The 26,441-nt window shown below is 42.9% G+C and overlaps 1 protein-coding gene across 1 annotated transcript; it reads right to left on the reverse strand.

Annotated features, from left to right (window-relative positions):
• Positions 1–345: 345 nt before the first annotated feature.
• On the reverse strand, positions 346–19,030 carry spry3 (sprouty RTK signaling antagonist 3). The gene is made up of 2 exons (XM_008114664.3): positions 18,874–19,030; positions 346–4,278 (listed from the first exon to the last, which is right to left on the reverse strand). Exon 2 carries the CDS (start codon positions 4,229–4,231, stop codon positions 3,326–3,328), a length of 906 nt encoding a protein of 301 aa, XP_008112871.1. The 5' UTR covers positions 4,232–4,278; positions 18,874–19,030; the 3' UTR covers positions 346–3,325.
• Between the last annotated feature and the right edge of the window lie 7,411 nt (positions 19,031–26,441).

Here is a 26,441-nt window from a genome sequence, read left to right on the forward strand (position 1 = left end):
ATAGCTAAGTTAAATGAAATATTTTCATTTGGGATTTCGAGGGAATACACTTGCTTATAACTCCTCTTGAATTTTGACTCTCTCTCCTTGCTATTTTGAAAATGTGGCAACCCTAAGAGGCGATGGCCTTTGTCAGTGGTATTTAAGTAGAAGGCTTAAATGGCACGATTTCAGGGCTGACTACGTGAGTTCCAAAATCCATCCCAACTCAGTCTTAAACAAAGTCAAGTCTATATACAAATGTAAATAAAAGTTCTTGGGTGGGAATATATTCCAACTTATGTGGAAAAGCCAGACATGATGCTTGTGATATCCCTACACACAAAACAGAACAGGAGAGAAAAGTTCAAAATGTATACATATATATATATATTTTATTGAATAGTTGCTTTACGGTGGTTCACTTCGCCACCCATAGAATTATTTCTTTCATTTCAGCAGTGGTTCAGTAACAGTTTTATTAGATTTGTCAGAGGAAAGATGGGTGAAAGAAACAGATGCACAACTAAGGTTATAATAAATAGATTCAGATGCATTCTTTTTTCAAAAAAACCCTTCTCAAATAAATTTCTGAAATAAATATGTTTTTTCTTCTTCTTAAAATGGTAGAGTGCGGTGAACAAAAATATATATACAACAAAGAAGGTATATGATGAGCAGATATTGTGCCTTATATAAGATGAGGGGGAGAACGCAATCGCAGCGGATGCGCCGTACAGAACACCTCTTGTATCTAGGAAAGCTCTGTCCCATTTGACCTGGGCTCTCCATTCTCCTTCGAGAGCCTTTACAAAGAAGAACTAATGTGCTCGGAGCAAAAACCACATGGAAATGGGATGGGGATCTTTGGAGGCAAGCTGAATATAACAGAAGAAAGGCAGGGACAGCAAGAGAAACCAGGGGACATCACTCAGAAACCCTGCCGATGTGATGGAGACTTGAGATTTGAGAGTGCAATGCTTTTCTGAAAGGGAATCCAACGTTCAGTAGGAATGAATCTTCTAGCTGTGAACGACCTGTGGCCTCACAGATCTTAGTGGACTACAGCTTCCATCAATAGCAACAAGTAATGGGAATTGCAGTCCAACCATTTCAGGTGTTCTCCGCCTTTACTAGATCTGTTTTATGACCTCTTGCCTGTTAAGTTTGAAAACCTGGGATGGTAATTTGTGTAGTTTTCATTGGACTTTCATGCCTTTATTTCATGTGACAAGGCTCTGGTTGGCAATGGGTTAAATCCTTGTGCTGGCAGGGGAACGGGATGAGCTCCCATTTGTCAGCTTGTTTGATGTCCTGGAGATCAACTGCCACTCAGTGTAGACTAGGCATGTGCAAACTTCGGCCCTCCAGGTATTTTGGACTTCCGCTCCCACAATTCCTAACAGCCATGCGGGGACATGAGAGAAGCCTCCCACAGGATGGTAAAACATCCGGGTGTCCCTTGTGCAATGTCCTTGCAGACGGTCAATTCTGTCACACCAGAAGCGACTTGCAGTTTCTCAAGTCGTTCCTGACACGAAATAAAATGTGGCAAGAACCAATGAACCTGGTCAACAGGCACTACAGGAATAAGGATCTTACCCAGACACTTCACCACCTTCACCTACTTTCCCAACCACAGCTTCTTGTGGTTCTTTCTATGCAAACCCCATCAGTCCTCTGTAGACGGCCAATTCACTCATGCCAGAAGCGACTTGCAGTATGTTCTCAAGTCACTTCTGACATGATAAAAAGTCTAATAATGTCTACACTGAGTGGCAGCTGATCTACAAGACATCAAACAAGGATCTTTTCCATCTCTCCCAGTATGTGCTAATACAAAATTTAGAGGAAAAGCTATATGAACATCTCTGTCCATAATCAAATGTGTCCAAGGTGCTTTACTTAGGCAGGGGCAAACTGAAAGTAGATATACACAACCCATTGCAAAGAACGCATCTCCTTCACCCCAGAACCCTGAAATTGAGAGTTATAGTATAAGTGAAAGCCAAATATTCATTCCCAGGAAAGTTTGTGCTAAGAATCTTTCCTTTGAGCATGTCTCCCAATTTTTCCACAAAGACAAGAAGTATCATGACTTCTAATTTCAAAGTTGTCCTGGGCACTGTTTATTTGTTGCTGTATCAAAACTCTGCAGAACTTTTAAAAGTTACTTTTTTAAAAAACTAAAACTTCCAAAAGCCTTCAGCCAATATGTCAATTAGGTATGTGAGCCTGAGGAATTCTGGAAGTGTCACTCTAAAAAAGTAACTTTGTGATCTCTGACCTCACGAACGCCTAAAACAGGGAGGTGTCCTTTCTTGAGACCAAAGGCAGGGTGATGACACATGAGTAAAAGAAGTAACTTCTGCCATTAAGTCATCAAAATAAGCTTTTGATGGAATCCACTACAAAGAATAATATCTTGTCTGTGCTATTTGGTATCCCATCAATTTAAGAGACAGTGATTCTTGTGGCTTCCTGACATAGTTTGCTGCCTGAAGCAAGATGGCACCTCTCCCCATTTGATGTAATGGATCACTGTATTCTATACCAGTTTGTGTGGCATTCTCAGCTCTCTCTGCCCATAGAAACCAACCAAGGGATCCAGGAAGAAGCCAACATTGCTCCACACCAACGCTTGCCAATTGACTGCCTCCATCTAATATAATAGAGCTGTCTCTGATTCTGACTTCTCTCCAAAGCAGGCATGGTAGCTCAGAGTAGATATGATTACCGCTCACTTCTGTCCGCTCAGCCCTATGAGGTAGGCAAGGCTGAATGAGAAATTGTGTGAATGTTCCCAAATGAATAAGGAATCTAACCTGGGTTTCCCACTCCTAGGCCAACCTTCTCGTCTACTTTCCTAAACCAAGCTCATCTGATCTCCAACCACATCAACTCTGGGCTACACGAGGGTCTGATCTCTCAGCTACTATAGTGCTTGAGTGCAATACTTATTTTTGGAACCCACCACAGACAAATAAGGCATTCTGGAGGTCAGAATCCTGAGCCATCCCATAGCAAACTGCACCTTCCCCCTTGCAGTAACATGTGCCCGTTTCCCATTTCCACCCATCCATAAGCCATTGTTGAAATTGTGCAAAGCTTTGAGAACCTATCCTGGAAATGGAGTGGTCTCTTTCACCATGGCAGAAGCATCAACAATTCGAGTGAACTTCAGGGTCCGGCCAGTTTTGGCAATACGCCGTCTTTGCTCCATCCCCAGTTGACGGATTTTGGCTGGGGGAGTGGAAAGAAGAGCATGGTGAAGATGATGAAGAAGAGGAAGAAGAGGAAGAGGACAAGGGACAGCCACTATCATCTCCCCCCATTCCTGAGGAAGTCATACTGGTTTGTCCAGAGTCTTGGGTAAAGTGGCTCCACTCGAGGAGGAAATCTTCCGACACACAGTGTTGGTGTGGTTCCGGCAGCGGCAGCCCGGCCGTTTCACAGCATCGTAGCCCCGCTGGCACAGTTTGAGGCACCCCAAGGTGGGAAAGTAGCAGCATAGGCAGGGCATGAGCACAGAGAGGAAGGTCATGGCGGCCCAGCGGACGCAGCAGGATCCTGGACCACAGGAGCACGGGTCGTCCGCACAGGTGTCCTCGTCGTCCGAGGAACAGTGGTAGAAGATGCCCTTGACGCAGCAGAGGCACGTGCCATAGTCTATGAGATTCTCTGGGGAGCAGAGGCAGCGCTGGTTGCAAATCCAGCAAGAGGGCAAGCTCCGGGCAGCCGCACAGTGGGCACACTTGCAGTGCCCACACTCCTCGCAGATGAAGAGGTGGCCTGCGTGGAAAGCAGTGGGTTTCCCGGACGTCCCCTTCAGCAGCTCCTCGGGCTTCAGGTCGCCTGCCTGGGGCTGCGTCCGGATAAGCGGGTGCCCGGAGTGCGGTGGCGTGATGCTCCCAAGCAGCCGCTGCTCTGAGGCCGTGGTGCTGTGCGAGATGGAGCTGGCGGTGCTGGAATGGCTCAGGGGCTGCATCTGGTGCGGCTGGCCAGGGCCAAGGTCCTGGAGGATGGAGGTCACCAGGTGATCCTGAGTCACCTCCTGTTTATGGGTCGCCTGTGGTTGGGATAAAGAAAGGCTGGAGGGTGCTTGCTTGAAGCAGGTCGGTCTCTCCACATAGTCATTGGTGGCACGGATGGCGTGGATCTGGTCGATGGAGAGGACTTGCTGGAACTCCTCCGGGACAGAGTCCATGACCTCTTCGGGGCTGCGCTCAGTGATGCCAGTTGCAAGGGGCATTCTGGGGGAGGAGGAACTCTCTGCTCAAACGGGAACATTAGAAGAACCTGCAGAAGAAACAAGAAGCCAGAAAAAGAGACAACCGGCCGTTAGTTATAATCATGATCCAATCAACTGAGTCACTGATGGGGCAGGAAAGGAAGAAAGGGCAAAGAACAACATTTCCCAAATTGGTGTCCTCCATGTGTGTTGGACTATATCTTGCAGAATATGATAGGTATGGGATACTGGGGACTGTAGTCCAGCACATGTAATGACGGATTTCACATTGGAGAAGGGTTGTGTGTTTTCCAGGCTGTATGGCCATGTTCCAAAAGTACCATATATACTTGAGTAAAAGCCGCCCCGAATATAAGCCGAGGCACCTAATATTACCACAAAAAAACTGAGAAAACATTGACTCCAGTGTAAGCCGAGGGTGGTAAATTTCAGAAAGAAAAATAGATACCAATAAAATTACATTAATTGAGGCATCAGTAGGTTAAAAGTTTTTGAATATTTACATCAAGCTCAAATTTAAGATAAGACTGTCCAACTATAATTAATTCATTATTCTCATCTTCTTTAATGTAAATGTGCTTATGCATCCTTTTAATAATAATAGAGTAAAATAATACATGTAATAACAATAATAATAAATACAGGAAAATAATACAAGTAATAATAGAGTAAAATAATAAATGCAATAATAATAGTAATAAGATCAGAGTGAAATAATAAATGTATTAATAATAATAAAAATAGAGTAAAATAAATGTAATAGTAGCAACAATAATAGAGAAAAATAATAAATGTAATAATACCAATAATAATAGAGAAAAATAATAAATGTACCATATATTCTCGAGTATAAGCTGACCAGGACCCTCACCCGAGTATAAGCTGAAGGAGGCTTTTTCAGTCTTAAAAAGAGGGCTGAAAAACTAGGCTTATACTCGAGTATATACAGTATATGATCTCGTGGCCATACAGCCTGGAAAACACACAACAACCCTGTGTTCCCAGCCATGAAAGCCTTCGACAACACTTTGGAGAAGTCTGATCAAGAGCTCAGAAAAGAATTGGCTGGAATCACCGAGCTGCTGTGAGTTTTCCGGGCTGCATTGCCATGTTCCAGAAGCATTCTCTCCTGACATTTCGCCTGCATCTATAGCACACATCCTCAGAGGTTGCGAGGTGTGTGTTGGAAACTAGGCAAGGGAGGTTTATATATCTGTGGAATAATGTCCAGGGTGGGAGAAAGAACTCTTGTCTCTTGGAGGCAAGTGTGAATGTTGCAATTAATCACCTTGAATAGCACTGAAAAGCCTTGCAGCTTCAACGCCTGGCTGATTCCTGCCTGGGGGAATCCCCAGGATTCCAACTCTCAGGATTCCATAGCATTGAGCCATGGAAGCTAAAGTGGTATCAAAAATGCATTAATTCTACAGTGTAGATATTCTGAGGCTGCCAGGCTACTAACAATGCACATGCATGAGCACATATGCCTCATAAGGGGCTTTTGAGTATCAAAGAACTAAGCTATCAGGGAGCAGATAAAATACTGTGTTGGCTGAATGACAGATTTGGTGAAAAGGACTTTCTTCTTTTATTAACGTCATTATTAGATTTGTTTATATCTCAGCCTTTTCCCTTCCCAAACAAGGACTCAAGACAACTTAGCGTTTAAAATAAAGTATAATACAGCTAATAAAAAATGCAACTTCTCCAGCATGGCTGCTCTCCTCCGCCACCCTTTTAAGGTCAGCCAACGAATGCCTCCATAGGAAAGTGAGGCTGGAGTCAATGAAGGCAGGGCGCAGCTAGTAACAAAAGCTGTCTGAGCAATCGGAGGGGAGGGAGAAAGGAGGCAGTGGGACGATTGAGATTGATTTCTGTTCGCCAGTTTGACCTTGAAGAAGCGCAGAGATCAAGAAATCCGTGCCCTTGACGGCTAAAAGCCAGGGCTAAATTTGGTGCTCCTCCCTCCAAGGAAAAGCAGCCAGGTTCCTTGAAAAGGTCTTGAGTCTCCAGGATGAGAAGGATGCTGTGAGGCAGGCACATGAAAAGCTGAAAAGCCCAGGCACACGAGGTATATTTGCATAGCCCGACGGTTGGGATCCTGATGCTAACTTTCCACTGATAGAGTTGCCTGTCAAGGGTACATCTGTGATTTGTAATAGTGTGCAGCTGGATGTACGAACCAATGTGAGTGGCACCTATGTTTGCCTATAGGTGCAAATGAGTAGCTGCGCATGAACATAGATATGCATCAAGATACAGAAATTGAACTGCTGAATCATAAAGAGATAGCAAGTGACCATCTCTACCAGTAAAACCACCAAAGGAGTTGTTGTTATTTGCCATCTAGGTGGATTAAGCCAGTGGTTCTCAACCTGTGGGTCTCCAGATGTTTTGGCCTTCAACTGCCAGAAATCCTAACAGCTGGTAAACTAGATGGGATGTCTGGGAGTTGTAGGGCAAAACACCTGGGGAACCACAGGTTGAGAACCACTGGTTTAAGCAATGGTGACTCTACGAATGAGAGGCCTGGGCTGCATCTACATTGCAGAATTAATGCAATTTGACACCTCTTTAATGAATCCTGGGACTTACAGTTTGGCATACTCAGGCTGGATCTACATTGCCATATGATCCGGTTTATGAATCCAGATTATCTGTTTTGAACTGGATTATATGAGTCTACACTGCCACATAACCAAAAGCAGATAAACTGTATCATATGACAGTGCAGATGGGGCCTCAGTCTGTAGCATCCTTGACTGAGTCTGTAATGCAGTCTTTCTCTTTTCCCATTGCCCTCCACTTAGCTTTGTTACTTTCTCCCATCGAGTCACAATATGTCCAAAATACAATAGCCTCCATTGAGTCACTTTGGTGTCTGGTAAGAGTTCCAACCTGATATGACCGGGAACTCCTTAAAAATATCCATATTATCACAGCAAATGTCCTGAAACTAGAAGTGGAGAAGGTGGGACTGTTGAGAGGTGATCCAGGAGGAAAGGATGGATGTAAAGCTTTGGAAAGTTTCTGTATTGGATAATAATTTCCAGAATTCCCCGACCATCAGAGGAAGGTTTGGAAGATCTTAAAGAAACCATATTCTTTAATGGCGTGAGTCGTCTCTGCATGTTTCCACTTTACTATTGATGCTGGTATCCATTCATTTCGTTTTAATCCTTGTCATCTCCCAGAGATCTCGATAATGATGAAAGGAAGCAAAACATGTTCCAATCAATGTTCCTTTTCTTGGTCTTCTTTCTGTTCACTCTCAAAGAGAGAGAGAGAGACGGACAATAGATTTTGACTACAACTGGGCAGTGGATGCTACAATTACTTGGAAATTTCCACCTTGGCTGTGTAAGAGAATGGGCTAAGAAGAAAATGTTACAACAGTAAGATCCAATGTCTCATAATGGCCTTTATCTCTCAGGACTCAAGAAATAATTTTTTGGGCAATTCTGAACCACACTCGGTGACCTCAATGTTTTACAACTCAGAATCCACTGGAGAGAAGGACGGCCAAGGCATTTCCTGAACTCCAAAGGGATCCTGTAGCAATTGGGGTGAAGAAAGGTCAGTCCCCATAGGCTCTGGCACTGAGAATAAGATTCTAGCATTTGTCCCAGATACAGATTTAGCTCTTGTTCCCCCATGAAAGTGAAAACCCTATTTTCTGACCTGAGGGAAGACCTCTCCAGGAATTTCTAGGTCTTCCAGCATGTCTCTATGGGCAACTTCCAACAGAAGGTAACCTTAGAACCACACTGGAAGACTTAAGAGATTCCTAGGGAAGTGTTCTACATTACATTTCTATATATGCTTGAGATGCAGGCTTTGAAGCTGCAAAGCTATTCATTGCTAACCATAGTGGCCAGTTGAAACATTCACACTTGCCTCCAACAGACAAGAGTTCTTTCTCCCACCCTGGACATTATTCCACAGATATATAAACCCCAAGTGCCTAGTTTCCAAAAGACCTCGCAACCTCTGAGGCTGCCTGCCATAGATGTGGGTGAGACATAAGGAGAGAAGGCTTCTGGAACATGGCCATAGACCCGGAAAACTCATAGCAACACAGATATGTATATATGAATTCTCAAGACTTAGTTCCTCTACTGGAAGATGTAAATCACTGTCACAAAGTAAGCTGAAAAGTTAAATCAGCCTCTATGTTTGATGTGGACTAATTCCTCTGGGCTTTCTGTCCCATGTTGGTGTGTCACGTTTCACTACAGCTACCTGGAAGGTGTGGGGACTTTGAATCTTCAAGGGAAAGGAATCTTTATCTGCAATCCTCAGCCTGTTTATAAGAAGGCGAGAGCCCATTGAACTCATTGGGGTGCATTTCTGAGTGCAGACTTCTAGGATGGTGCTGTTTACGTGAGATTAAACCCAGCAGCAAGGCACAGTTGGGAGAAAGCTGCAAGCAACTGATAACTAAAGCCTGTCTCCGGCAAATTTCAGCACTCGAGCTCAAAATCGCAATGGAGAAAGTCTGAGATTTTTCAATAGAAATCAGAGCTGCAATCAGTGAAACTGCATTATATGGCACTATAGATGGGTCAAAGTCTTCTAAAGGATGTAAATACAGTAGAGTCTCACTTATCCAACATAAACAGGTCGGCAGAACATTGGATGTTAATATGTTGGATAATAAGGAGGGATTAAGGAAAAGCCTATTAAACATCAAATTAGGTGATAGTTTTACAAATTAAGCACCAAAACATCATGTTTAAAAACAAATTTGACAGAAAAGGTACTATATATACTCGAGTATAAGCCTGGTTTTTCAGCCCTTTTTTTAAGACTGAAAAAGCCTCCCTCGGCTTATACTCGGGTGAGGGTCCTGGTTGGCTTATATTTGGGTCAGCTTATACTCAAAAATATATGGTACATTTATTATTTTTCTCTATTATTATTGGTATTATTACATTTATTATTTTTCTCTATTATTGTTGCGACTATTACATTTATTATTTCACTCTAATATTATTATTATTATTGCATTTATTATTTTACTCTATTTATTATTACTTGTATTATTTTCCTGTATTATTATTATTATTATTATTATTATTATTATTATATGCATTATTTTACTCTATCATTATTAAAAGGATACATAAGCACATTTACATTAAAGAAGATGAGAATAATGATTTGATCAGAGTTGGACAGTCTTATCTTAAATTTGAGCTTGATGTAAATATTCAAAAACTTTTAACCTACTGATGCCTCAATTAATGTAATTTTATTGGTATCTATTTTTATTTCTGAAATTTACCACCCTCGGCTTATACTTGAGTCAATGTTTTCCCAGGTTTTTTTGTGGTAAAATTAGGTGCCTCGGCTTATATTCGGGTCGGCTTATACTCGAGTATATATGGCAGTTCAATATGCAGTAATGCTACGTAGTAATTACTGTATTTACGAATTTAGTACCAAAACATCACAATGTATTGAAAACATTAACTACAAAAACTTTGACTACTAAAAGGCAGACTGTGTTGGATAATCCAGAATGTTGGATAAGCGAATGTTGGAATAGTAGGACTCTACTGTATATATTAAAATTTTTAAGACCTGTGTCAAAATAGAATGCTGAGTTTAAAAGAATGCAGAAAAGTCCTGTGCCCCTAATCCCTGTAAATGTGGTGTTGGAAATAGCAACCTCCCAAGCCTTTCACTATTAATTTGTTAATGTATATATTTTCTAACCTGTATTCTATGTGTATGTTGATTTGCCAATTTGACTGTACCTCTTTGGCGTGGGAGGGGTTATAGACATGTGATTGTACTGAGCATGTTCAGACTCAGGACTCCATTTTGTAATCCGTCTGCTTTAGACCTCAGTGGAGGTGGATGCTTGTTGCTGTTTGGACTTCAGTAGAGAAGTATAACTTATGGACTTCAGTGAGTAGAACTATTCCTAAAGACATTGGACTATTAATTAAGAATTAGACCCTGTGTACTCAACACACAGAGAACTACATCCTATTTATAACTGAACTTTAAACAGGAAATGTGTCTGTATGGTGAATTAATACAAGATTTTTGTGAGTAAACAAGATATGTTATTTTTCAAAGAAGACTTCATTTTTTATTTCTGAGGGCATATTTTAAACTAAGAGGTTTCAAGAGAGTGTATATCTTTTGGGCAATTACAACTGCAACTTCAACTTCAAAGAAACAACCATCCTCTGCTAACCAAATATATTTCTGTAGTGGCATGTCTTTTTCCTTGGCAGTTCAAAGACTCAGTCTAACAGCTGAGTTACCTGTGTGCCACTGCACAAATGCTTATGAATATCAGTTGTTCAAAGGGTTGACTTCTAACAAGACCATGCTTTTCTTGACTAGTGGTTTTCAAAAGGTGGTCTCCACATGTTCATGGAGATTCACACTTGCCATTTTTTTTTCTTTTCCAATAAGGTTATGATGGCTATTTATTTCCAAAGGGATATGTGCCCAGGGATTGGGTTCAATTATTTCCAATATGTGGAAATAATGGATGCATAATTGGGATGGATGGATGCATAATTGGGCATTTGTAGATGCTCTTGACATATATTTTCAGTTGCCTCTGAGGAAGGGGCTACTAGAAATGCACCTTTTCCACAGAAGATCCCAGGCCCACAGAAGAACTTTTGCCTTTGTCAAGATGGGAAGAAAAAGAAATTTGGCCACCTCCATAGAGTTGCAGCCAAGCCATGAAGACCAACCAAAGGCCAATGGGAATGATGCCAAGTTGCAGAAGGCCACATCCGGAAGGCAAGGCCAGACTAGACGGATCCCATGCCCTGACAGCTGAAGTCAGCTTCCAATGTTCCAACTACACAGAACTCTATTTTTTAAAATATATATAGTAAATCGTATCCCAGGAAGACGGCCTTTAGGACCCCGCAAGGTTCTCCGGCACCAAAGAGAACTGGGGTTGGAGAGGGAGAGTAAGCGAAAGAGAGAGGATTGAATGACAATAAATTGTCCGCCATTCCGGATGCGATGAAGCCAGCAAGAGGGACTGAAATAGATACTGCAGTAAAGGCAAAGGGGAAAGAAGCAAGAGGGTGAATAGGAGTTTGCAGCCGCGACGCTGGCTGGGAATGGAAGCCACGACAGAGCGAGCCATTGAGAACCATATTAAGAGCAGCACTGACAGATAGATGGGCGACAGTGCTTTGTTGAAGGGGACAGACAAGCCTACACTGACCATGATCCGAAAACTAGATATGGAGGCACATAATAAGGCAAATCTCCCAGCCAACAAAAGACTTGATTTGAGCCAACGGTCAGTTGTAAAAGGTGGCCTTCGAGACCCAAACATGCTATCATTGATGCCAAAATGTTCATGACAATTGCTCCTGGCCTGTATTAATAACATAATTATCTGGGTTGCTGTGAGTCTTCCAGGCTGCATGGCCATGTTCCAGAAGCATTCTCTCCTGATGTTTCGTCCACATCTATGACAGGCATCCTCAGAGTTTGTGAAGTCTGTTGGAAACTAGACCAGTGGGGTTTATATATCTGTGGTCGGGAGAAAGAACTCTTGTCTGTTTGAGGCAAGTGTGAATGTTGCAATTGGCTACCTTGATTAGCATTGAATAGCCTTGCAGCTTCAAAGCCTGACTGCTTCTTGCCTAGTTTCCAACAGACCTCACAAACTTAGGATTCCTGCCATAGATGTGGGTGAAACGTCAGTAGAGAATGCTTCTGGAAAATAGCCATACAGTCCAGAAAACTCACAGCAACCCAGTGATTCTGGCCATGAAAACCTTAGACAAAACATAATTATCATTTCCCAAATCCTATGTTGAATATATTTTATGTACCATGTGCATGTATATACTTCGAGCCTATTGTTGTACCGAAGTTGTTTGCAATCCACCCAAGTGCCTGCTGACATAAATCAGTCCGTTTTCAAAAGATGAACCTATGCTGCCATATAATGCCGTCTGAATTGATTGTATAGCAGCGTACAAGCAGCCAATGCGCCACAAGACTAGCCTGATTTGCAGGAAAGGTATAATATCTACACTGTTGAATTAATGTAGTTTGAAACCACAGTAACTCCCATGGTGCAATGCTATGGAAGCATGGGAATTGTAGTTTGGTGAGGCACCAATACTCTTGGGCAGCGGAGGCTTGTGAAACTACAACTCCAGTGATTCCATAGCATTAAGCCATGGCAAAGTGGTATCAAAGTGCATCAGTTTAACAGTGTAAATGCACTCTAACACAGCTCCCACTTTCAAAAGTGTTTTTGAGATTATTTTTTAAAGATATTTTAAAGATGTTTTTAAATTGTTAGATTTTAGCCTTTCTTGTAAGCCGCCCCAAGCCCTAGGGGAGTGGCGGCATATAAGTTTAAATAATAAATAAATAAATAAATAAACTAGTAAAGGTGTTAACAGCCAATTCTCCTACTGCTACAGTGTAGATGCACCCCAGGATATCAGGAAGGAATAAATAGGAAAATACATTTTCCCCTTTCCAATACATTGAATGGCTTTCACAAACCCTATGGCCTTCCAGATTCAACAAGATAAGTGTTTTTCTTTCTTGAGAGCACCTTTAGTCTCCCGTCTTGGTTCCATCTAAAAGGGTGTGGCCTGGTTGGAAAAAAAAAAGAATTGGGATACTTTTGATCTCGATTGCATTTGCAGCTTTGGATCAATGAATGTCGGTGTAGCCCCAGCTAAGAGCACTAACTACACGCTGAAAAGCTCTCAATCAAATCTTGTCTCAGTCACCATCTCTCCGGTGCTATAAGCCCATGCATATTTAATAGGAGAGAGCTCCAAAGAATGCAGCCGGACTTTCTTCCGAGTAAACAGGCCTCCTTTGCAAGCATCCAAGGCAAACCTTTCCTTTGTCTCAACAACAGTTCTCTGCAACATGAGGTAATGCCCCTTGCCTACCTTGCAGGGCTGTTGCAAGGACCTAGTAGTACTATGTGCATTCAGAATGATGGTAATACAGGTTAAAAACCCTAAATATAGAAAGACTGAGATTTTTTTATTGCTTTCTTATAAGAAATGGGTAAATCAACACTGTAGAATGAATGTAGTTTGACACCACTTGAACTTCCATGGGTCAATATTATTTTATCCTCCTCCAAAATAGACATCAAGGCCTACAAAAGCGAAATTCTCCAGTATATTATCCTGGCAGCCCACTAAACAGGGTGCTGTGAGTTTTCCGGGCTCTTGTGGCCATGTTCCAGAAGCATTCTCTCCTAACATTTCGCCCACATATATGGCAGGCATCCTCAGGTTGTGAAGTCTGTTGGAAACTAGGCAAGTTGGGTTTATATATCTGTGGAATAACATCCAGGGTGGGAGAAAGAACTCTTGTCTGTTTGAGGCAAGTGTGAATGTTGCAGTTGGCCAGCTTGATTAGCACTGAATAGCCTTGCAGCTTCAAGGCCTGGCTGCTTCCTGCCTGATGGAATCCTTTGTTGGGAAGTATTAAGTGGCCTTCACTGTTTCACATCTGGAATTTTCAGAGTATTGCTATTTATTTACTGTCATGATTTTAGAGTGTTTTAAAATACTGGTAGCCAGATTTTCTTCATTTTTCATGGTTTCCTCCTTTCTGTTGAAATTGCTCACATGTCTACCAATATTTAATAAAACTCTAAAATTGGGACAGTAAATAAAGAGCAACACTCAAAAGAACAGAGAAATTCCACACAAGAAACAATCAGGGCCAGCTAACACCTCCCAATAAGGGATCCCCCCAGGTAGGAAGCAGCCAGGCTTTGAAACTGAAAGACCATTCAATGCTAATCAAGGTGGCCAATTTGCAACATTCACACTTGCCTCAAACTGATGAGAGTTTTTTCTCCCACCCTGGACATCATTCCACAGATATATAAACCCCACTTGTCTAATTTCCAACAGACTTCACAACGTCTGAGGATGCCTGCCATAGATGTGGGCAAAACATCAGGAGATAATGCTTCTGGAGCATGGCCATACAGTCTGGAAAATTCACAGCAACCCAGTGATTCTGGCCATGCAAACCTTCAACAACACACCCCACTAACTGTTTGCAACCCATTTAATGGACTTCAGGGTACGTCTATCCACCACGCCCCTTGGTTGTTTATCCACCATTTCAGGCTTTGAAAAAGATCACAGCAGCCTTTTTTCCAGATGCATCAAGAATCTATCAATCTCATTTAAAAAAAATAGGAAAAATTCTTCCCCATTATCTTGCTTCAGATTGCTGGAGGCTGTTGCAAGCAAAGCAAATCGTGAAAAGTAGCCACCTACTCTGGTGCTCAGATTGTCTGATGTCACTATTATTATTATTATTATTATTATTATTATTATTATTATTACACTATGTAACACAATTTTTGTCCCTGGGTTATAAATGTCATTTCCTAATTGGTTCTTTCACAAAAACATGGAAAAAGTTTATTAAACTGCAAAACTTTGTTTCTGCGGGAGGGACATCCTGCAGCATATTTTGCTATAGTTTGTCAATGACTATCTCAATTCAACATAGTTTGAAAACAAAGTTTCTGGAGTAGAACAACTACTTTCAAAGTAAGGACTGCACAATGAAACAGGAAATAATACTTTCAAAAAAGGAAGAGATTTTGTTTGCAAATTTTGTTCTTATTTCTGTCCCGATGTATCCCAAATAAATAACCAAATTGAGTCCACCGATTTGTCCTCCCCTTTCCAGGGTATCCAACACACAAGGTGACATTTACCAGACCAGAAAAATAGAGGAATTAACTTATGGGAAAACTATTAAAAGAGACCATTGCAGAATCAGCTCCATAGGGAATGCAATTCAGGGCCCATCAGATACTATTGGATTACATATCCCAGTACGGCTAAGTGCAACTAAATCCAGCTCCAAACATTCAGGGACCTGGGTTGCTGTGAATTTTCCAGGCTGTATGGTCATGTTCCAGAAGCATTCTTTCCTGATGTTTTGCCCACATCTATGGCAGGCATCCTCAGAGGTTGTGAGGTCTGTTGGAAGTCCAACCTGGGCCACTAGTTGTCTTGTTCAATATTATTAATACTAATATTCAACACTGTAAGCCAAGATGCGCCTTCCAGCTACTGTTTGCCTTCATATCCAGAAATATACAGTCTTTCAACGTGATTTTCATTAGCCAATAATACCATTACCACCTATTATTTATTATATTTATTAGCAACATTTATATCCTGTCCTTCTCACCCTGAAGGGGACTCAGGGCAGCTCACAAGTTATATATACTGTATATACTCGAGTAAAAGCCTAGTTTTTCAGCCCTGTTTTAGGATGGAAAAAGCCCCCCCTCAGCTTACACTCAGGTGAGGGTCTTGGTTAGTTTATATTCATGTTGGCTTATGCTCGAGTATATATGGTACATTTATTATTATTGGTATTATTACATTTATTATTTTACTATTAATACATTATTTAACTCTGATATTATTATTTTTATTACTTTTATTATTTTACTCTATTTATTATTGAATTTATTATTTGACTGCAATTTTTAGTCTTATTTATTATTTTACTCTATTATTATTAAAAGGATACATAAGCACATTTACATTGAAGAAGATGAGAATGATGATTTAATCGAAGTTGGAAAGCCTTATCTTAAATTACAGTTTTATGTAAATATTCAAAAACATTTCACCTTCTGATGCCTCAATTAGTGTAATTTTATTGGTATCTATTGTTATTTCTGAAATTTACCACTTTAAGCTTATACTGGAGTAAATGTTTTCCCAGTTTTTTATGGTAAAATTAGGTGCCTCGGCTTATATTCAGGTCGGCTTATACTTGAGTATATACGGTATATACAACATATTATATTATTAGTATAGCACAATATAAGCATTATATTTTACTATATTGAACTATACCACTACAGTAGAGTCTCACTTATCCAACATAAACAGGCCGGCAGAATGTTGGATAAGCGAATATGTTGGATAATAAGGAGAGATTAAGGAGAAGCTTATTAAACACCAAATTAGGTTATGATTTTACAAATTAAGCCCCAAAACATCATGTTATACAAAAAATTTGACAGAAAAAGTAGCTCAATAGGCAGTAATGCTACGTAGTAATTACTGTATTTACGAATTTAGCACCAAAATATCATGATGTATTGAAAACGTTGACTACAAAAATGTGTTTGATAATCCAGAATGTTGGATAAGTGAGACTCTACTGTATTTTGCAATATTATTATTAATATTACATGTAATATAAATATAACAGTGTATTATTATTATTCCTAATACTGTCTGCTATTTTGCTAACTAGGGCCCCTTCTACACAGCTGAATAAAATCCCACATTTTCTACTTTGAACTGGGATAGTGTGGACTCAGATAACTCAGTTCAAAGCAGATATTGTGGGATTTTCTGCCTTGATATCCTGGGTTATTTCACCATGTGGAAGGGCCCTATGATCCACAATGCTGTAGTGTCCACATCTTCCAACACCGCACACAAGGACTCCATTTAGTTGCACAAAGCGGGGAAGAGAAAGAAGAGAAAAGCTGGCAAATGGCCTTATTCAGAAGGGGAAGGTTTCGCCTTGCCACACAGCCATGTGGAGAGAAGGAAGATCTGGGGGGCCTTCCACACAGCCCAATATCCCAGAATATCAAGGCAGAAAATCCCACAATATCTTCTTTGAGTCCACCCTGCCATATATTCCAGTTTAAAGTCAACGCTGCCATATATTCCCGTTTGTGCCTTGATTTTCTGAGATATAGGGCTATGTGGAAGGGCCCTGGATCAGTGGCAATAGATCTGCAAAGATTTGGGATGCCCAGCTACTCAACAATTGCAACCAGGAGGGGATGGAGCTGCATTTTAGAAAGGAACACAACCTAGGAAAAGCAACAGTGGGGTTCCTTCACTTTAGCCACTAAATCCAGCTCGAAACATTCAGGGACCTGGGTTTCTGTGAGCTTTCCAGGCTGTATGGCCATGTTCCAGAAGCATTCTCTCCAGACATTTCGCCCACATCTATGGCAGGCATCCTCAGAGGTTGCGAGGTCTGTTGGAAACTAAGCAAGTGGGGTTTATATATCTGTGGAATAATGTCCAGGGTGGGAGAAGGAACTCTTGTCTGTTTGAGGCAAGCGTGACTGTTACAATTGGCCACCTTGATTAGCACTGAATGGCCTTACAGCTTCAACACTGTTGGAAACTAGGCAAATGAGGTTTATATATCTGTGGAATAATGTCCAGGGTGGGAGAAAGAACTCTTTCTTGTCTGTTGGAGGCAGGTGTGAATGTTCAAATTGTCCAGCTTGATTAGCTTTGAATAGCCTTTCAGTTTCAAAGCCTGGCTGCTTCCTGCCTGGAGGAATCCTTTGTTACCTAATTTCCAACACCTAACAACCTCTGAGGATGCCTGCCATAGATGTGGGCGAAACATCAGGAGAGAACGCTTCTGGAACGTGCCCATACAGACCAGAAAACTTGCCGCAACCCAGTAATTCCAGCCATGAAAGCCTTCGAGAACACATTCAGGGCCTTTCCACACACCCAGAATATCAAGGCAGAAAAATCCCACAATATCTGCTTTGACCTGGGTTATTATGAGTCCACACTGCCATATATTCCAGTTCAAAGCACATAATGTGGGATTTTATTCAGCTGACAAACCCTTTCGCCCCAAGGCTGTATCTATCTGTAATATAATAAATAAATAAATAAAACTTTATTTATATGCCACCCTATCTCCTCAAGGGACTCAGGGCGGCTTCCGACATAGCAAAGGAAACCATACAACAACTTACAACCATACAACAACTAAGCCTAATACAATAATGCCTTGCAGAATGAGTGCAGGTTGAACTACCAAGGCTCAAGGCTATGGGATCATAAGAGTAGCTCAGGCGTGGGCAAACTTGGGCCCTCCAGGTATTCTGGACTCCAACTCCTACCGGCTGTTAGGAATGTTGGGGGTTGGAGTCCAAAATACCTGGAGGGCCCAAGTTTGCCCATGCCTGCTCTTGCTTGACCCCTTGATGCCTCTCCTGAACGTTTGGGAAAGCTTTTGTCCCAGTGGGTGGGATGGCATTTCCAAACTGGCTTCTACACTGGATAATTAATGCAGTTTGGCACCGCTTTGAATTGCCGGGACTCAGAATCCTGGAAGAGGCGCTAATTTGGCAGGAAGGGGGGAAAGAGTAAGACCTAGAAATTGCAATAGCCAGGAGTCAGGAGCGCCAAAGTGGTGCAGAAGTGGGTTCATTCTAAAGTGCAGACGTACCTTCCGATTCTATTCCCTTCCTTGGAAGGAAGAGAACAAAAAGCGACCCTTAAAAGGTGGCGACGGGGCTAAGGTGGGTATCAGTCCAAAAGAGAAGCCTTCTATCCCCCGATCTCGCCACACTACAATTCCCAAGACCCCAAGGAAAGAGGACAAAACTCCAAAAGACAAACCTTCTATCCCACGTTCTGGCCACAATACAATTCCCAAGACCCCAGTCCAAAAGAATAGCCTTCTATCCCCCGTTCTGGCCACACTACAATTCCCAAGACCCCAAGGAAAGAGGACAGGAGAGGGATGGAGCAGCAAACCACCTCCGCCGAAGCGGAGACCTGCTTTTCCTTTTCTCCAGACCCTTCCCACTCCCCGCTTCTCACCTGGACGCCCCTCCAGGTTGTCCATCAATAGGGATGCTGGGCTTTGGCTCCTCGCACGGGCTCCATCCCAGCGCTGCGCCTCCGAGAGACAGAGAAAAAGAAGCCCAGCGGCTCCAACCCCAAGCCAGCCTCGAACCCGCCTCTTGGGGCCGGCTTGTGGCTATTTTTTCTGAATGGACCGCGCGCCCGCCTGCCTTTGCCGGCTTGTGAATGGAGGAAGCTCTGGAGTGGGCGGGGACAGGAACTCCGTAGCCACGCCCACTCCTCTCTTCTTCTTCTCTCCCCTCTCTTCTCCTTCCCGGAGCTCTTAATGCTGCCCAAGTGGCGTCACTTTGCTGAAATAGAGTCTGCCATTAGGCGGCCCCAAAGGGACCCCACAACACAAGGGGGGTAGAGGGTTAGGGCCCACACTGTGAAATTAACCCGGTTTGGTCCCACTTTAGCTGCCATGGCTAAGCTATAGCTAAGGAGGCGGTTTAGGAGTTCAACCTCCCCACCCAAAAAAAAAAAAATCCTGGACTATGGTGTCGTGCAGGGGTCCCCAAACTAAGGCCCATTTCCCTGGAGCTTCCGGTGGCCTAGGGGATAAAAGCCTTGTGACTTGAAGGTTGGGTTGCTGATCTGAAGGCTGACAGGTTCGAATCCCACCCGGCCTTATGAGACCGTCTAGATGGCCTTTGAGGGTCCCTTTCCTTACCTATGGTTTTATGAGATTGTCTAGTTGTCCTTTGGAGGCCCCTTTCTTTACCGATGGTCTTATGAAACCATCTCAATTGTCTTTGAGAGTCCCTTTCCTTATCTATGGTCTTCTGATGGCCTGATGAGATCATCTAAATGGCCTTTGAGGGTCCCTTTCCTTACCAATGGTCTTATGAGATTGGAGGTCACTTTGCTTACCTAGGGTCTTATGTTAGGGTTGACCTAAGTCTGAAATGATTTGAAGGCACACAACAACAATCCTAGTTTTTTACTATTTCATCATAGTCCGGCCCCCCAACAGTCTGAGGGACTGTGAATTGGCCCTCCACTTAAAAAGTTTGAGGACCCCTGGTGTTGTGTGTTTTCCGGCCTGTATAGCCATGTTCCAGAAGCATTCTCTCCTAACATTTTGCCCACATCTATGACAGGCATCCTCAGAGGTTGTGAGGTCTGTTGGAAAACTGATATTATTCCACAGACATATAAACCACATTTGCCTCTGAGGGTGCCTGCCATAGGGTGAAAAGTCAGGAGAGAATGCTTCTGGAACATGATCATAAAGCCCAGAAAACACACAACAGCCCTGTGATTCCACCATGAAGGCCTTTGACAACATCCTGGACAATGAATTATATGAACAAGAAGATGGAGTAGTCATAGCGAGCCCTCTCAGCCCGGTCACAGCAAATTTCTACATGGAACGCTTTGAGAAACAATCCCTGGAAACAACAACACAAAAGTGGTTCAGATATGGGCATGGCACCTTCACCTTTTGGAGCCATGGAGAAGAAGGAGTTCCTGGACCATCTCAACAGCATCCACCCAAACATCTGATTCACCATGGAAAAAGAAAATGAAGGTAAAAGGCCATTTCGAGAAGTCCTAAGGTAAAGGTAAAGGTAAAGGTAAAGGTTTTCCCCTGATATTAAGTCTAGTCATGTCTGACTCCGGGGGTTGGTGCTCATCTCCATTTCTAAGCCGAAGAACCACATGACACCTCCAAGGTAATGTGGTCAACATGACTGCATGGAATGTCGCTACCTTCCCGCTGGAGTGGTACCTATTGATCTACTCACATTTGCATGATTTTGAACTGCTAGTTTGGCAGGAGCTGTGGCTAACAGCGGGAGCTCACTCCGCTCCCCGGATTCGAACCACTGACCTTTCAGTCTGCAAATTCAGCAGCTCAGTGTTTAACCTGCTGAGCCATCGAGGTGTCCTAGTCAACAATTGGGCCACACAGTTTACACAAAACTTACACACACTGATGGATATCTACATAAAAACTCCAACCATCACCCAGGTCAAAATAAGAAGCGCAATCAAAGCCCTGGCAGACCGTGCAAAAAGAATCTGCAAACCTCTTCCTCCTTCAAGGGGAACTGAACCACCTGAACTGGGCTCTACTGGCCAATGGAGACTCCACCACAGACATCAGAAGAGCTGCAAAGCCAAGAACAGTGCACGAGAGGAAAGACAAAGATCCACTCAGAAGAAAAGTGTTCTTCATAGGGACTACCAAACGCAGCATTGCCCAGACGTGAACCATGGAACATGAAAGGCACTGAAGACTACTAACTCAACCAGAGAAGTCAGCCAGGGCAGAGCACCTGGTGAACCAACCTCAACTAACCATGTTATCTGAGCATACAGAAATGCTGAACCACTCTAACAACCATCATGTCAGACTACATAGAGAAGCCATTGAAATCCACAAGCATGTGGCTAGTTCAAGAGAAAGGAGGAAACCAGGAAAACAAAAAAAATCTGCCTGCCAGTATTTTAAAAAACTATAAAATCAGGACAGTAAATAAAGACCAACACCCAGGAAAACAAGAATTCCAGACAGGAAACAATCAGGGCCAGTTAACACCTTTCAACAAAGGATTCTCCCAGGAAGGAAACAACCAGGCTTTGAAGGTATGAGGCTATTCAATGCTCATCAAGGTGGCCAATTGCAACATTCACAAACATTCTTTCTCCCACTCTAGACATTATTCCACAGATATATAAACCCCATTGGCCTAGTTTTCAATATACCTCACAACCTCTGAAGATGCCTGCCACAGATGTGGGTAAAACGTCAGGAGAGAATGCTTCTGGAACATGGCCATACAGCCTGCAAAACTCACAGCAACCCAGTGATTCCGGCCATGAAAGCCTTCGACAACACAATAATGTTATTTCCATCCTTGTTCTGTGATTCCTTTTTTTTCTTGGAAAGTTAAAAATTTCCCCTAGTTTTTAAAATTTTGGTTTTTGACCTCTGGATCTGAGCGATTTCCTTTGGTTTTATTTTTGAAAATGCTCAAGAAAAAAAAAGGCAAAGCAGCTAATTTTGGAGCCAATAATCCTGCTTGGTTCCAAGCTTCCTTGTCAAGCTAACAAAGGGAAGGGAGAGCTTGGAGCTATTTCCGAGATCCATTAGCGCCCGGCTCTGCCTTCCCCTCCTCTCCATTTACCTCCCCGCCTGAGTCCTGCCTTTGCAATCCAATAATGAATTGCTATGAATCAGCCTAAATGCCCTGAGATGCAGGGAGGAAATGTGGGGTGATATGTACACATCAGGAGGGCATTTTCGAGTATTGCATCTACTTTGGGCAAAGGGAAACAGGCCTCTTAATTTGCAATTAATTAGGAGCAAAGCCTGCCTTCAAGGCAGGGAAAAATCGCACGACGATTTGCAACAATCTGGAACAAGAATTTGCATAGCCTACAAGTGTGCTAATTTGATTAATTCTTTGCATTCTCACTTTTCAGCTGCTTTTAAAATGTCCCAGAAAGTGGAAGCTTTCCCCCTTTTGTCCTCAGCTTGATGCAAATGGAGTTCTAAAGGAGGGAGGCAAGGAAAGCGGAGAATAGAGTCTTTCCCAAAAGGGTCAAGCAGAAGCAAACCTCTGCAGCCTCTCCTGGCTTGTGTGTTCTCTCTTCTTAGTAATGTTTTCTCTATTGAATGCAGGGAAGGAGATTCCACCTGAACATCAGGAAGAACTTCCTGAGGGTAAGAGCTGTTCAGCAGTGGAACTCTCTGCCTCGGAGTGTGGTGGAAACTCCTTCCTCGGAGGCTCTTAAACAGAGGCTGGATCACCATCTGTTGGGGGTACTTTGATTGTGCTTTCCCTGCAAGGCAGAAAGGGGTTGGACTAGATGGCCCATGTGGTCTCTTCCAACTCTATAATTCTATGATTTTATAGTTGTGAACCATTGTTCAAAAGCCAGGTGCACTGCTTGGTCATCTCACTTCATTTGGCATAGAAAGCTGCTTCAAGATTGATAAGGTAACGGTAAAGGTTTTCCCTTGATGTTAAGTCCAGTCATGTCTGACTCTGGGGGTTGGTGCTCATCTCCATTTCTAAGCCGAAGAGCCGGCATTGACCATAGACACCTCCAAGGTCATGTGGCCGGCATGACTGCATGGAGCACTGTTACCTTCCCGCCAGATCTACTCATATTGGCATGTTTTCGAACTGCTAGGTTGGCAGAAGCTGGAGCTAACAGCGGCCACTCACGCCGCTCCTGGGGTTTGAACCTGGGACCTTTCAGTCTGCAAGTTCAGCAGCTCAGTGCTTTAACACACTTCGCCACCAGGGTTCCGGAGCAAGATTGATGCTCAAGGGGAAAAAAAACACAGAATACTCTTTGCTGGCTGTATCAGCCCAAAGCTAACTGTCTGGCCACCTAGGCAGGCAAGAAGAGGACTTCAGGGTTCACATAAGTACAGACTGGCGAGGGTATCCCTTAAAGGCAATGCCAGAATTTTAAATCTGGGGGCAGAAATGGACTGAAAAGTTTCCCAGGATTAAGAGAAAAGATGCAGCAGAAAAGAAAGGAGGCACTGAAGAGGCAACTCAGTGTCATCTGACAAACAATGGCCGAGTAAGCTTCAGAAGCCTTTGCCAAACCCAAAATGTGCTGAGGAGAGGAGCGCAGCCCAAACGGAAATCAAGGAAGCGGTGGTGGGATGGATGGAGGCCAAGACATTCCTCCAGGTTGTGGCCGAAGGAGCCAGAAGCAAAGATTTGCAAGCTTGTTTCCTCTGGCTGTTGAGTCCCAACATCCGACATGCTGGATTGGGTCCCCTGATGTGAAAGGCATTGAAGGCCATTTTGTCTTTATTCCTTTATTTTGTTATATTGATATTACGCCTTTTCTCGAAAATTTTCAGTAGTGTGATCGAGGTGACCACCCTCCCCCCCCCCCCAGGACTTTGTAAAAGATAGTTCAAAAGTCAAGAATTTATGTTCTATATTCCATATATTTATAGTAGAAGGTGATTGAGACTTTTTTACTGGAGTTTACTGTGGATTATCCCTGCACTCTGAGGCAAGAGATAATAACTTCATGAATTGTGAAATCATGCTGCTAGAACTCCACTCCTATGACTTTCCATATTGGGTTCCCCAGATGTTGTGAACTTCGTTCTTATCAAATGTTTTCAATTGTTTATATCATTCATGATTCCCCTTTATGCAATGTAACCCACCTTTATGGATTCTCCCTTGCTTCCTTGAAATCTATCTATCTGCCTATATGTATTTGTACTCTTTGGGATCCCCGGAAAATATGTGTTTTTCCCAGCTGGGTTTATGTTCCAACTTTATTTTAATTTTCATTCTATTTCATATAATTGTCAAATCATGAAATCAAATGGGAAATATTTTGACCCCAACATGAACGCCTGCTCCTATGACCCAGGCTTCCTTTCCCAAAAAAACAAAAGGATAATCTGCCACAGCTTAACCCAATCTAATTCAGATTGCATGGACAATATAAGGCTTGAGTCACCAAATTCGGAGTATAGTCCTAAAGGTGATTCAGCCCCCAGAGCAAACATTGTCATATCCCAGGAAATTCCAGGACACCTCAGGAAGGCGCCCTGTGGCTCATCAACACCCATCACCACTTCCCCTCTGACACCCCAAGGCATATCTAAAATCTGTGAACGTGACAGGAACCCGGACATCCTTGATGGGTGCCATTAATTCCTTTAGAAATCGGTCTGGCAGGAGTTAATCTGATATTTCCTGCCCTGGCACTTCATTGTTTCAATAGCTCCCGCCTCCTCCTCTCTGATTGGCCCGAGTGGGGACAAAAAGCGGCTCCCCATTGGGCCAGCAGAGCAAGGCGGGAAACGAAAGCCCGCCTCGTTCAGCCTTCTAGCCTATCCGCGATCAGATGGGCGGGGGAGCGGGGCGGGAAATTCAAAGGGCTGTCAGACTGAAATTTTGTATAAATATGGCTGTATTTTGATTATATGGTACGCTAGTAGACTGAATGATCGCTACTAGTGTCCTTTTCAGCTGAATCGCTCAATAAAGACTCCTTGGCGGATTTTCCTTCATCTTTGGCGGACCTTCTTCATTTCGGCTCCAGGTTGTATTGCGGCTCATATTCTCTTATTGGCTCCGCCAAGGTCCGTTCTCTCAGGACCGGATCGGCTCTCTCCTTAAGGGGCCCGATCCCCTAGAAACGCGGTCGACAACAGTAGCCGTTCATGAAAATCCCATTGGCTGTATGTTGAGTTTCCCATGATATTATATCATCTGTACCTTACTTAACAAACACATGGATACTGCCAGTTGTGGCCCATAGCTTGGAAAGATACAATTGAGGTTGAACCACTTGAGACCACTTTTTCAAGGCCAGTTAATACAGGATTTTCAAAATCCAAAGTACCCCCAAATCCAAAATTGTCCTTCAGTGTCTGAGAAAGTGAGACCTTTGCCTTCCAGAGGTGCTAAAAGACAAATAAATCAGTTATAGGAGAAATCAAGCCTGAATTCTCCCTAGTGTTGGGGCTCAGCAAGAGGTTGGGATTTCTCCGAGGATGAGGGGGATGATGGGTTTCCAACTGAGGAGTCTGTGTGTGATCGAGGTGAATTACAGGCCTTAGATCAGAGAGAAGTGCAGGCACTTGAAGATGAAACAGAAGATGTTTTGGATTCCATTGTTCATTCCTTAGCAACAGGGGAAAGAGAAACTGGTGAAAAGTCAATTCCTCTTGGGAATCGACCTTCAGCTGATGGGGAGTTTTCCCACGATACCTGATTAGGTCTTTGCATGGAGGGAGTGAAGGATAGATTGGGCGTACAGAAAGACTCCATGAGAAATCCTTGAAACCCAGGTGTGTGAGGGATGATCCCATGGCTTCTTGGTCGGACTTGGGCTTAAATTAAGTGATGTTTACTTCGTGTCTCTCAGAGCAGACAATGTTGCCAAAAGGGTCAGGTTCCTGCTCTCAGGTTCATGATTCAAGTTTCCTGTGTTTGCCTATGTTCCTGAAAGAACATAGGAACCTTGGGAAAAGTTCCTGTTTTCATGCTTATGGATTTATGCCTGTGTTCTTGACTGCGTTCCAGATGGATGGACTCATGCAATGATACAGCCCCGAGCTTACAAGACCGGAGCAGGGCTTTTGAGGGTAAGGTGATTTGGATATCCCTCTTTTTCATTCATGGGGTTATTGTAAGTAAGTTGACTTAATGGTAGGTTAACAACAACAATAACAAAAACTATTGTAATTGTTGCCTGGAGAACTTCAGTTTGGAAAGGATTGAAGGAGATGTGTGCCTGTAAAACGATGTTTAAGAAATATCATGAAGATACAGCCATACAAGAGGCATGCTTCTTATTAAATGGAAATAATGTGCACACATGCAAAAGACTCGCAGAATGGGGATTTAACATTCAAAGACTTCACTCCTACTCTTTCCAACTGAGACTTTTTCAGCCTCATCCACCAACATCCCTCTAATGGATGCTTATGACCAGAAACTTTTACAACTGGGTTTTATTGGGGTTGGGAGATCTGCAAATCCTTATCACAGAAAAGAAAGCTGCTGTGATTTAGGACTGGGTCTATGTAGTGC

Source organism: Anolis carolinensis, unplaced genomic scaffold (assembly GCF_035594765.1).
Source record: "Anolis carolinensis isolate JA03-04 unplaced genomic scaffold, rAnoCar3.1.pri scaffold_12, whole genome shotgun sequence".
NCBI lineage: Eukaryota > Metazoa > Chordata > Lepidosauria > Squamata > Dactyloidae > Anolis > Anolis carolinensis.

Coding starts and splice junctions, on each gene's coding strand:
- spry3 (XM_008114664.3), bottom strand. CDS start 4,231: ATGCCCCTTGCAACTGGCATCACTGAGCGCAGCCCCGAAGAGGTCATG.